At 55.8% G+C, this 12,910-nt stretch overlaps 1 protein-coding gene across 2 annotated transcripts in view; it reads right to left on the bottom strand.

The window, feature by feature from the left end:
- Positions 1-307: 307 nt before the first annotated feature.
- IFFO2 (intermediate filament family orphan 2) overlaps positions 308-12,910 on the bottom strand; it is a 46,751-nt gene continuing 34,148 nt past the window's right edge. Inside the window, exons 4-9 of one of the 2 annotated variants that reach the window (XM_008544065.2) lie at positions 12,718-12,858; positions 11,262-11,401; positions 7,421-7,541; positions 7,201-7,293; positions 6,108-6,238; positions 308-4,767 (exon numbers count right to left, since the gene is read on the bottom strand). In XM_008544065.2, coding sequence (XP_008542287.2) covers positions 4,662-4,767; positions 6,108-6,238; positions 7,201-7,293; positions 7,421-7,541; positions 11,262-11,401; positions 12,718-12,858 — 732 coding nt within the window. In that variant the 3' untranslated portion in view covers positions 308-4,661. The remainder of the gene's footprint in view (positions 4,768-6,107; positions 6,239-7,200; positions 7,294-7,420; positions 7,542-11,261; positions 11,402-12,717; positions 12,859-12,910) is intronic. The other variant, XM_070600855.1, reaches the window with a different exon arrangement.

Genomic DNA, 12,910 nt, shown 5'->3' with positions numbered 1-12,910 from the left:
CCTGGAGGAGGTTTAAGAAATGGGGGCTCTGTGATTAACAGGACCTCAATTCCAAACCAGGCTTCGACAATTGTTCGGCCTTGATCTCTCTGGCTCTCTCTTCCCCTTCTGTAAAATGTGCCTAATAAATCCCACTTTATCTATTTCCAAACATTGTCAGATGCAAACGCAATAGATGATGTGAAATTTCCCTATTGTGTCACTCATTGGCTATCTACTTTGCTTTAGTGTTTATGTGGCCCTTGGGCCTCTTGCCCTTCCCCCCACCACCATTTTATTCTCAACTAAAAAAAAAAACACCATCAAGTCTACGACATTTCACTTTATTTAAAAGAAGCCAATATACAGGATATAAAGGGCATGATATTTACAAGAGTACAGTAAACAGGTTGGTTTCCGGTAGGATCAGTAGTCTTTCAATGAGTATAAACCCCCCCTTCCCCTTGATGCTAGACCCAGCTGACAGACAAACAGCAACAGTGGGGTGGGATGGGACCACAGGATAGAATGTCTCCCTGGATGGGGCTAGAAATCAGGTTGATGCCAAAATGTCCACGGAAGGGATGGGGTGGAGGGTACCTTTGCCTCATTTCTTTTCAGGCTTGGCAGGGGGAATGTTGAGGGATTTGCCCAAGACTAACACACAGCCCCTCTGAGCTTGGAAATCTTCCACCCATGGAAAATTCCCTTCCAGAGAGAATTTGCATTTATCCATACCCACCCGGGCACCTCCAGACTCCCCAGTCTAGGACAGAGCCCTTCTAGGACCCCGAGCTCAGTGTCTCAAGGCGGAGGACTCAGGTCTGAGGAAGGCCCCAGCCCCCTAGTTCTGCATCCAGGGCCTGGGAGGAGCACATCAAGAACGGGAGCCCAGGCCCGCGCCTGGAGCAGGCACAGCCAGGGCTCGGCTACGAGCAAGTCCTGATGTTTCCACTCCTGCTCCAGCTGCCTGACAACCTGGGACCCGGTAGGGCCCAGGCCCCAAGGAATCCGTGTGCCCCATTGCCGCCCACGCTCTATGCTTCTCCACTCTCTCCCCAACACAGCTGACTTGGAAATGCACCTTGGGAGACCAGAGCTCAAGGAACTAATCAGAGCCCGCGCTCTGAAAAGCAGGGTTTGTTGCCCACCTGGTGCCCCTTTTCCCTCCCCCCACCCACCTCAATTCTGAATTCCCCGCTGCCTGCCTACTCCCACAAGTGCCCTCCCCACTAAGACTTCCCAGGACCAAGGAGCTGAGGGAGCGGGGACCGGGGAAATGAGGTACGGTGGGACTTTCGCTCTGCTGAAGCTGCTCCTGGGTGTAGACGAGCAGGCGGTGTGGACGGGGAGACAGGGGAGGGGTACTGGATATATTAAACCCAGCAGCAACATGCATCCTGGCCACAGAAACGCGCTGGATGGCCACCACTGCCTGCCCGGGGTTAAAACCCTTTCCTTTCATAAAAATAGATGAGAGTCTCTCGCTTTATAAATAGATTACGTTTAGCTTAAGTTACAACTTATATTATCCCCTACCCCACACCCTCTCCCCCACCCCAAGCCAAAAGTGGTTTGATTCTCCATGGGTCATCTGAGCTACACCCACAGGGCTAAGTCCAGGCTGGACGGGCCCTTCGGAGACCTCAAGACATATTGCTACAAGAAAACAAAACGTGTTTACCTGCCAATGATTTTGTTCCCTGTTCGGAGTCTCAGAAGAGTGTGTGTGTATGCGTGTGTGTGTGTGTGTGTGTGTGTGCGCGTGCGTGTGTGCGTATTCCACAACCAGGGAGCCAAAAGGAAGCTACTCTCCTGCCCCTCCCCATCCTCTTTTTATAAAACCCCCCAAAATAGGAGAGTGAGAGAGGGCAGCAGAGGAGAGCCCATCTGAGAACAATTCTAAAATACCAGTGTCAATATGACACTGGGCCTAGAAATAGAAAACCAAAATTAAGTATTTACAGCTTTACAAAGGACGGACCAGTTTGTCCCAACTGGACCAGGTGCTGCCCCAGCGAGCGTTGGGGTCTTTCTTGGCAAGCTGTGGGCTCGTGGCGGGGGACAAGCAGGGCCCACTGGCAACTAACTCAAAAAAAAAACATGGTGGGGAGGGAGGCAGCCAGGCCTTGGTCCAGGCCAAGACCCAGGACCCCACCCAGGAGGCTGGTTGCCCAACTCTTGCTGTCCCCCTGCATCCACCTGCCTGGAATCTTTGCTCCCCAGGGGACAGCAGCTATTAAAAACCAGCAGGAAGAACTTTCCAGCCAATGTCTGTCTCTAGCTCCTGCCATTTCCATCCTCCCTGGACAGATTCAGAGTACCCTAGTCCCCAAAGATAAATGTCCTATGGATACGAGGGGGAAAGCAAAAATAAAACCACTGGACACCACTCGCCACGGTCGCCTTAGTGACCCCCAATGCTTACACTGTTGCCTTACTATCTTAACCCTAAAGATAGGTCTGCTACCCTCCCACCACCTTGAGGAACAAGCCGAGGCTGGCTTCCACTCTGCCTGCCTGACCACGCCATTCAATGCCTCCCACAGGCCTGCACCGAGGAGGCCCTTGGGGGCGACCATCTGCCCCCCATCTCAGAAACGGAAAATCTTTTTAGCAGCTGAGGTCCAAGCCCAACTGGCTCTGATAACCTTTGGTTAAAATAAAACTAAAACTAAAACAACATTAACAATAACGACAGTAATAATCAGGTAGGTTTGAACCCTGTCACCTTTAGAACACAGGTCAGTGGAAGGAGGGGAAGGCTGTCTCTCCTCTGAAACCATCGTCCTTCCACGTCCCTACTGAGGGACGGTGGCTAATCAGAGATGCTGGGGATGGAAGCCTCTCAGGCAGACTGCCACAGAGAACCAGGAGGAGGTCCCCCAACAAAAAAAAAAAGGAAAAAATTCACAATAAAGGCCACCAAGTTCTGATAAATAAAAATTACACACAGTCACTAACACTCTCTCTCTCTCCTATATATATATATTATATGAATATTATGTACAATGGCTTTAAGACTGAAAACTAGAATGGAAGAGAAAGAAGGCCCTTACGGGTCCCTGGTACGCTGGAGGAAGGACAGGGCCACATCCCACTCAAGGCCAGAGCTCTCTGCCTGCAGACCGAAGCAGCAGGTGCTAAGTTCTGGTCCTGGGGCACATTTTGCTCCTTCGACCTCCAGGGGGAGCTCCCGGGCCAACGAAAACAAAAATCTGCACTTGTACCCACAGTAGTGGGTACAAAAGGAAATTAAAAAAAAAAAAACCAAAGCCTGCTCAGCTGGCTGCAAGCTGAGATTTGGCAGGTGGCCACGACACAGTGCCCTTTGACTCAGGCCCACTCCAGTCCTGGGGAGGTACCGGCTCAGATTAACTCCCCCACTGGTCCGTCAACCAAGTGAATTATGGAAAGATGCTTCCATGTGTCCACAAGCAGAAGAGGATGGTTCTCGCTCCAGCTCTACTCCTGCCACCTCCAATCTGCCAGCAGCCCTCGCTGTCTCCTTTCCCTTCCCCTTCCAGTGTCTACCAGTGGCCAAACAGCGGGCGACTGGGAGACAGTGGAGAACCAAGATGGCGGCAGGCGGTACTGACCCGGCCCCACTGTGGAGGGGTGGATGCCAGACCTGGCCCCCTTGAGACTTTCTCACAGAGAAATTAAAGATACACAACCCCTTATTGTTGGTTGGAAAGGGAGAGAAAACCATCAAGTCATCAGGGCAATAAAAGACCCCCCCACCCCACAGAAGTCTCAAGAAAGCAAGCAGTCAAGTGGCCAAGGGCCTTGCAGGACCCAGGCCTCGCTACCGACCTTGACCGAACCCCTTCCCCAGTCAGTGCTCACCCTCGGAGGCTGCCAGAGAGACCACCCTACTTTGGCCTCCCTCCCAGCTCCAGGGGAAAACCAGGGGTCTGGGAGAGGGCCGACCTTCCACGATGATATAAGGCAAGCTGCTTTTGTTTGTTTGTTTGTTTTTTGCATAGTAGTTTAAACACAGTGAGGCACCACCTTCCCCCACAGTGCCTTGTCCCTCTGCTTTGCCACTCGATCCAAAAAGAAAATAAAAATTTGTCTTCCCCCCCGCCTCCCATCTTTCCTCTCTTTCGGTAAGTGAAGAACACCTGGGAGGTCCCCATCCAGGCCTAGGAAGGTTGCAGAGGCAAACACCTCCTTCCTGGGGGCAGGCAGACCACCCCAAGCCCAGCTCGGTCAGCGCTGGCCAGCAGAGGAGGGGAGGGCATAGCTCACGGCCAATCAGAGGAGCAGGTGGGAGGGTAGAAAATCGCAGGATACCATGCCTGGGGGCCCTGCCCTCACCTAGAGTTTTGTATAAAAACACCTGCAAGGAATAATTCTTTGGAGCTCAAAGTGGCTCAGCTTAAGGGAAAAGGCACAGTTGACACTGCATCATCCGGACAGAAGTCTGCATTTGTAACGTGGAGAACAATAGAAATTGACAGCACCATTCCTTGGGTGGGTGAATGCAGAAGGGGCACTGGTTGGTGGTGGGGTGGAAGGAAGGAAGCAGCGGTCCCTCGGGGCCTCCAGAGAAGGGAGGGCAGAGGAAGTCTGTGTGGTGAGGACTGGAGCCCACTCCGAGGAGCCTTCCCGGCCCCATGGAGAGAAAGGGGCAGAGGCCCCATCACCAAGACCACCAGGCACGGGGGCCTCAGTCATCAGCTGACCATGGGCTCCACATCCGCCTCCCGCTCAAACTCGTCCTGGATCTCATCTGTACTTCCTGAGTCACTGCTGGCCACGGAGCTGGGGGACGGTGAATTCCTGGAAGGCACGAGAGAATGGGGGATGGTCAGAGGGTAGCCTGCGGATGCCCGAAGGGATTCAAGGAGCAAGAAAGGCCGAGCAGCCCCTCCTGCAAACTCTAACCTCAGGAGGTCCTGCCCTAAGACCACGCCCTTGCTCTGTTTCCTTAGAATCTTCTAAGATCACGCGTTGAAAGTGGCCCTCAAGACCTCTTGGGACCCCCTCTCCAGCCTCTGATTGTTCTGGGCGCTGAGAGCTCCTTGGGAGGAGGGGCCGTGGATCAAGCTTGCTTCTTACCCTCCAGCCACCTAACACAGGTCTGGGCACATGGAGATGCTCAGTAAACCCCAGCTAGTTCAGGGCTCAAAGGGAGGCCCCACTGGATCGTGGTTAACAGCACTAGGTTCGAATTCTGGCTCTAGTAATGATGAGCTGGGGGGCCTTGGACAAGCCGTTTAACCTGCCTAAGTGTCTGCTCCTCCAACTGAAAGATGGAGATAACAACAGTGGGTTCTGGAGGATTTAATGAGCTAAAGGTACAACATGCTAAGCCTAGGCCTGAACACGCGGCTTCCCACGGAGCCGCTTCTCCCTCCTTCACGGCCTGAACCATGGCCTACAGGAACACAGTCATAATAAGAGAAACAATTACAATGAACATACACTTGTGTTCTATGCCAGACATTTCACACGTATCATCTCATTTTATTATTAGAATGTCTGTCTCCCCAGCAAGGCTGTGTGTTCCTTGAAAGCAGGGGCTCTGTCTTGGTCTTGGTGTCCCCCAGAAAATAAAAGGGGCCTGGTGCATGTCAGTCTCCTGGGGACAGACCCATCTGGCCCTGGGTTGGAAGTTGGGAAAGGAAGGGAAATTGCTCCCTATGGACAAATGTGAGCCGCCTCAGCAATGGTGGAGAGGAGGACCCTGCCCACCTCCTCCACCCGCCCGCTCAGCAGAAAGTGGGGTGTGAGCTCCCTGAGGGCAGGGGCTGTGACAGCTCTGTTCATCACTCTATCCCCATGGCCTTGCACAGGGCAGGCCTTTGACGAGTAGCTGTTGAACCAATGGGGGCAGGGTTGCTGTGAGAGTTATCTGAGTTTAATAGGTAAATCATCTAGCACATAGTAGGTGGCTAATATTCACTGGATGGATGGATGGATGGACAAGTGGATGGGTGGATGGACGGATGGATGGATGGATGGACAAGTGGATGGGTGGATGGATGGATGGATGGATGCAGGGACGGGTTAGGTGGATGGGCTGGGCAGATGAAATGGGCCAGGCTGTAAGTTGCAGCCCCACAAATTCCCCCCAAGAACCCAAAACCACCGAATCCCCAGGAAGGAGGGCCGGATACCTGTCCGCAGAGCCTTTGATGAGCCGGCGGCAGGTCTCCATCTGCACGTCGAGGCCACGCTTCATGCTGCACATCTCCATGTACTCATGCAAGTGTCGGTTCATGTCGCTCTTGGCTGTGGCCAGCTCCAGCTAAGAAGAACCAAAGTGGGAAGAGTGAGGCCAAGTCATCCTTGTAGCTGAACCCTCAGCAAGCTCCCTCCTCGCATCCTCAGTGGTGGAAGCCTCCAGGCCACCCCTGGACACCACACCCTCAGGGCCCTGCCTCGCAGACATCAGTCCTCTCTCTGCATAGTGGTCCACGGCCTCTAGAACTGCTTCTGGTGAAAGGGGAATGGTTGCTTAGCAACCACAGGGCCAGCCTTCCCTGAGGAGTTCCATCTGGTCCTGCCAACTCTACCCAGCCTAGCATGTCCTTTCTGTGGACTTGATTAGAAAAGTCCTCGAGTCTCTTTCATGTTTCTGACCTTCTCCTCCACCAAATGATACATCCCCCAGGGAAGGAGCTGGACATCTCTCTCTGCAGCATGACCACAGCAATAACGCTCATTGATGGATGGGGCCAAGTGCACAGGCTCTGGAGCAGAGAGAACTGGGCCTGGAGCCCACTTCCTGGCTGCGAAGCCTTCCGTAAGTCGCTTGCTCTCTTTTAACCTCATCTTATCCTCGTCAAAACGGGGTGCCCAGGGCCTACTGCACAGGGGGAGGCTCTGAGGTGCCTCCAGGCACATCCACAGGGTTCGTGCATACCAGGGAGGGTGGACTTATAAAGGGCGTACGAGCACCCAGCATCATTCGATGTCACTCAGAAGTCAGCTCTTTATTTGAGATCACCATCTACACCGAGTAACTTAAAACAAAGTTCTCTGGAGCAGACAGGGATCACTACCCCCATTTTACAGATCAGGAGACTGAGGCCCTAAGAGGGGGATGGCTTGCCCGGCGCCAGGCAAGGAATCAATAGGCCTCCTGACTCCCGATCCTGGGCCTCCCCTCTCCACCCGCCTCTGCACAGAGAGGCACTTAACCACCAGGGTCTCAACGGTGTGGCCTCAGTGGAGCTGCGCTGGGGGCTCGGCAGCCCGGGCCCTCACCTCAATCTGGCCTATGGTTTCCTGGTACTCCTTGTCTCTCGTCTTGAAGAAGGATTCAGTCTCATGGATCAAGTTGCCCAGGTTTTCATCTTGCTGGGGAAAGAGAACAAAGGGGACAACTGAGCTGGTGGCGGGGGGAAGAACAGGCACGAGGGGCCATTGAAGGGAGGGGCCCCAGGGCCCCCCGCTCCCGGCCTCAGGAAACCAGGCCTGGGCTCACCTCGCCCTGCAGGTCGATGGTCGGGTTGCAGTTGGTAAAGTCCTCCCAGAGCAGCAGCGTGTCTTCATTCTCCTCCCACGTCAGGCTGTCACAGTCGTCGTCAAAGTCAAAGGTCTCCCGCCTGGGGGGGACACAGGAGGGCGTGGCTGAACAGGAGCCGGGCTCCGGGGGGTGCCCCGAGTGGAGAGAGAAGGCGGCCCGCCCCGATGGGTATGCTCCTACAAGGCGGCCCTCCAAAAAGACAGGGGTGGTGGTCAAAGGGGACATGTGCCTTATCCATGGAGTTGAACTCTTTTAAAATGCAGAAGGTATTTACATATTATTTACACAAGTTAAAATGTGCATTTGCAAGGTGCCAGGCTTTAATTAATGGGGACTAAACAGATTTTCCTCCCAGGTCCAATCTTATAACCTTTTCCATTCATTTAACAGCTCACTGCCTGAACCCCCACTTTGAGTGAGCCGATTTGTATAATCTCCTCTGCAACTCGGAAAGGCTGGTATTCTCACTCCCACTGCACAGATGAGGAAACCGCAGCTCAGGAGTAACTTGCTTGTCCAAAGTCACGCTGCCAGCCTGTGACAGAAACCGGGGCTGGAAGCCAGACCCCCCAGCTTCCGACAGCCTTTTCCTCCCAGTCAAAACCTCATCAAGCGCCATCGCATGCTGGGCGTACATTAAAATGCAAGTCATTCCACCCTCACAACGATCCTAGGAGGCGAGCATGACCATTCTTCCCATTGCACAGGTGAGGAAACTGAGGCACAGAGGGACTCGGTGGACTTCTAGACCAACACATGCTGGAAATCAGGTTTGAATTCAAAGCCTGAGTGACTTCTGGGCTTCCCTCTTCATTAGACCTAGAAGCAGGGTGAGGGACCAGACGGGTTTGCCTGGGACTAAGGGGTTTCTGGACATGTACTGGTTAACCCAATTAGACGAGACCTGAGAAATCATTCAACACACCCCTGATTCAGATGGGAGGGCTGTGTCTGCAGGAGTGAAATCACCTGAATCAGACGCAGAGGAGGATGTGGGCCCCAAGTCTCCACATTCCCGTGCGGGGCTCCCCCGTGCCTGCACTCCCCCCTTGGCTCTTCCTGGGTCCTCCAGGGCACTGCTCCCAACCTTCCGACAATGGGCCAGGCTGGGGGCCACCGGGCAGGGGTCACTGGGCAGGGCCCAAGAAGAAAGAATTTCTGGTAAAAAGCTGCCCTGAAGGCCCCCTGGAGCCAGGGTCCCTGCCAAAAAGCAGTTCCTGCCGGAGCCTGCAGGGGGCTCCGCGAGTCTGGGGACCAGAGCTGCCCGGGCTGGAGAGGGAGGCACTGCCCGCCGGTCAGCTCCAGAGAAGGCCCTGGCCTTGACTGTCACCGCATGACATACGGGACTGCTGACTTCACTTCCTTTCCAGCATCTGGGATCTGAAGGAAATCCCAGCTGAGGACCGGAGAGCCAGAAAGCACAGGAAGATGGACAAGAAAGAGGGGTCGGAAGAGGCGTCCCCGCTCCCACCAGGCCTGGAGGTCAGGGCTGAGGCCGAGGGCTGGCACCGTGCAGACAAAGTGGCAAACTCCTCCGTCTAGAGCCTGAGCAACTGATTTTGATCAAAACAAAACAGCCCTGACACGAGTGCCTTCAGAGACTGCGGTGGAACCGGCCGGGACATCTCTGGCTTGGGGTTCAGCCCACCGCTAGCGGGAGATGTCAGGGGGATTGGGCCTGGCCTCACCCAGGGTGGGGTTGGCATGGCCTAGATTAGAAGGGTAAGGGTGGGTGGAGGGGTGATCAGAGGATTGTTTTTAACTTGGGCAACTTTACAACCAGACAAATCCGACTGGATGCCCAACCCAGTTCACACCTGTCCACACTTGGGCGCCCGTCTTCGCAGCATCGGAACGCTCTGTCGTACACACAGGAGCACCGCCAGCGGAGCCCCCCAACTTGGCCCTCAAGACTGTCCCTTTCAGTTCACCCCCTTCCTGGGTAGCCTAACAACTCCCTGGGGACTTTATAAAAACGGGGACAACCATTTCTTCAGAGAAGCCCTCTAATTCAACCAAATGAACCCAGCCTGGGTCTGTGGGGCATACAATCCTGCCTGAGGCTCAGAAATGCCCAGAGCAACATTCTGAAAACCCAACCCCACCACGGTTCTCTTCCAAAGGCCCTCTCGTCAGCAAGAGGTGAGAATATGAGATTCGGGGGGACATCGAAAGATGAATCAAGAGTCTAGGAGTGTCCTGGCACCCTCAAATAGCAAACCCACAAAACACAGCCCCATCTCCATTCTGTTTCAAGGGAACAGCAAGTATGGGAAGTGTCGGGCAAACCCATCCCTGGCCGGTCCCCACTCCTGTCTTCCTTAGAGCTGCCTGGCTCAGGGGCAAAAGGACCAGGGCAGGGATGGTCCCAGAGAGGGCAGAGGAGGGACATCTCTTCCAAGCATGAACACAGGTGGTTGGGACAGAGCACTGGACCAGGAGTCAGGGGTCAACTCTGTCCCCACCCCTCGTGTGCCCCTCTCTGAGCCTCAGTTTCCCCATCTCTATGTGAAGGGGCTGGGCAGCGTGATCTTTGAGCTCTGTAAAGCTAAGCCCACCCAGAGCTTTGCAGGAGCTTTGTGAGGACAGCCGGCAGCCCTGGCTTTTGAAAGAGCAGACGTCAGAGCGATCTGCTAAAGGAGCGGGGTCTCTCTGGAGGGGTCCTGGGAGGTTGTGATGGCTCATCAGAGGCAAGAGCTCAAACCCAGCCCTGCTGTTGGAAACCCAGGACTCCAAGGAGGGGTATCAGGCCAGAAACCTGGCTCAGCCGGGAGACTCCGAGGCAGCGGGGTGAGGGGAGGCGGGGGAATGGGTATGGGCAGCATGAAGTCATGGGAAAACTGAGTGCTCAGAGCCCAGGTGCCCAACGGCAAGGGACTCCAGAAGGGAGCAGGCAGGAGCAGGCCAGCGGGCCGGGGGACAGGTGGACCCCAGAGGCCCGTCTCAGCCCTGCCCTTTGACACCAGGCCCTTGGGCAAGTCATCCAAGGCCTACAGCTGTTCTTCTCCCCTTCTCTCCCCCCCACTTTCAGGTACAACACGGATTAGAATTAAAAGTAGATCAGGATTGAAAACATGGCACTGGATAGGCCAAGGCCACCACGCATCCCTGCCCTGGGCGCCTAGACCCAGTGAGGGTCTGGGAAACCAGCTCTCCACAGGGGCAGGGGAGGGCAGCCCCGAGAGGCAGCATCGGCCGATTTCCCACCATGGCAGATTTTAAGCATCCATCCCCAGACTCTGTCACTAGCCCAGGCAGCACGTCCCCGTGAGAGGACACAGGCAGACAGGCCAGGCTCTGAATCCCAGCTCTGCCACGTAATAGCGGAATGGTCTTGGCCAAGTCACTGCCCCTCTCTGAGTCTCCGTTTCCTCATCTACAAAAGGGAGCGATGCCCTACCTCCTAGGCTTGTCTGGAGTCACTGGGTCACATCTGTAAAGCTCCTGGCAGATGGAGGATGCTCAGTGAATATTGGTGCCTCCCTCAGCCAGCGTGGGGGGCCCCGGTGTGTGGGTCAGCTCAGCCATCCCTCCACAGGGAAAACCAATGGGAGTGGGTCTGAGGCTTGATCAAGACCACGCACAAACCCGACTTCTACTACCATTTGGCCCTTTCTGAAAACGGGAAACTCCCCAAATTATAAATGGTGAAAATGAATCCAAATTCTTTAACACCGTGCAGGCCTTAAAAAACACACTGGCGGGCCACTTGCAGCCCAGGCCGCCCGTGTGCCACCCCCGCCCAGCGGCCTGGGCGAGCGGAGAGGAGCCCCCACTGCAGGGTCACGGTGATACTCACAGCTGATTAAACATGCGTTTCATCTCGTCTGTGATGTTCATGGAGCCGACCTCATCATCCGAGAACCGGTTCACCTCCCCGTCCTGCTCCGAGATGTCATCGTCCGAAGCGACCTTACGCTCTTTCTTTTTGGGGACCACCTGACCCGGAAAGGAAGAGATCAAGGTAACTGGGAGGCTCTGCCAGGACGGAGGGTGGGGTGGGCTGGGAAGGGAGCCGGCATCCCACAGGATGGATGGAGTGTGGCTGGGCCAGCCACAGCCGGGGAAGATGCACAGTCCTCTAAGAAGCAGGCGCGTTAGCAGGAAGCGTGAGGGGGGACATGCGGGAGGTTGGGACACAGACGGCCTGGACACTTCCCTGCCCTGGTGGCTGGGCGGGCCCAGCTCGCCCCTTCACCAGAGAAGCAGCCCCATGATTTGGGGAGAGGAACAGGCCAGACCGGAGCGCAAAGTGACCCGGGAGGTCTCAGAGCCAGCCAGAGAGATGGAGAAGTCCTCCCAGAGGCCCAGGTGGCCCCGTGCTCCCCAGAGCCCTCTTGCACCCACGCAAAGGCATCAGACAGGCGGTCGAGCTTCCCCAAGCTCCCTCCGCTCCCAGCAGACACGAGACGAGCAAACAGCACGAAGGCTGCAGGGCTGTCCCCCGCTTCCCAGTGGAGGGGCAGCGAGAAGGCACGGAGGTGGATGGAGGCCCCAGGGAAGCCCAGACCTCACCAGCTCCACACACAGTCACACACTTAAAGCGCCAACACACCGCACTGCCCTGGGCTCAAGCAAAAGCCAAACCACAATCCCAAACTCAAGAAGCAGCCTTCGGAGAAGGACGCAGGCCCCTCTGGCAGCGGGCTAGCCCCCAGCCCTCCCCAAGGACAGCCCGCCGGTGCTAACCCATGGTCTTCTTTCGGGACACACACACTTGCTCGTTTTGGGGGCTGAGAGACTCCTCAGTGGGAAAGGAAACTAGTCAAAGGCCAACAGCTCCTCTTCGGGGTTCTGCGGCTCATCTGCCAGGGCGCAGGCCAGCTGGCCCAGGGCTCCCACAGCCTGGCCAGGGCTCCCTGAGCGTGGCGATGGCGCCCAGAGGAAGATCGGAAGTGGGGACCCTGCATGAACCCACGGATGGAGCCCTGGGGGGCCAGGAGCCCTGAGTTCCAGTCCCACCTCCGCCATTTCCTTCCCTGAAGCCATCACGTCACCCCCGCCCCAGATGAGTGGTGTCTGGAGCCGCAGGATGAAGGGCCAGCCTGGACGATGGTAAGCCTGCAAGTCTACGAGTCCCTGACAATGTTTTTTGGGAAGGCCAGAGGGTTGGGTAAAGGCTACCTCTGGGGGAAGGGGAGTGAGCGGGATGTGAGGGAAACGGGGGCCGGCCAGGCAGGGGGGAGGACTGGCTGCTCGGGAGGGTGGCAGCGGCGGGTGGCAGTGGCGGCTGGGGAGGAGGTGGCCCTATTCACCTGGAAGATCTTGGACACGTCTTCCGAGTTCCGCTGCTGTGCGACATCGCACAGCTTGGCAGTGATATCGATTCGGCGGCAGATGTCCATGTCCACCTTCATGGCCTTTTCTTGGATCTTTGTGTCCAGGTCTGTCATGGGCTGCAGGGAGGACAGCAGGGGTTACGTGAGCGAGGGATGATGCAAGCATGGG

Source organism: Equus przewalskii, chromosome 2 (genome assembly GCF_037783145.1).
Source record: "Equus przewalskii isolate Varuska chromosome 2, EquPr2, whole genome shotgun sequence".
Lineage (NCBI taxonomy): Eukaryota > Metazoa > Chordata > Mammalia > Perissodactyla > Equidae > Equus > Equus przewalskii.
This window is presented reverse-complemented; position numbering and strand designations above follow the sequence as displayed.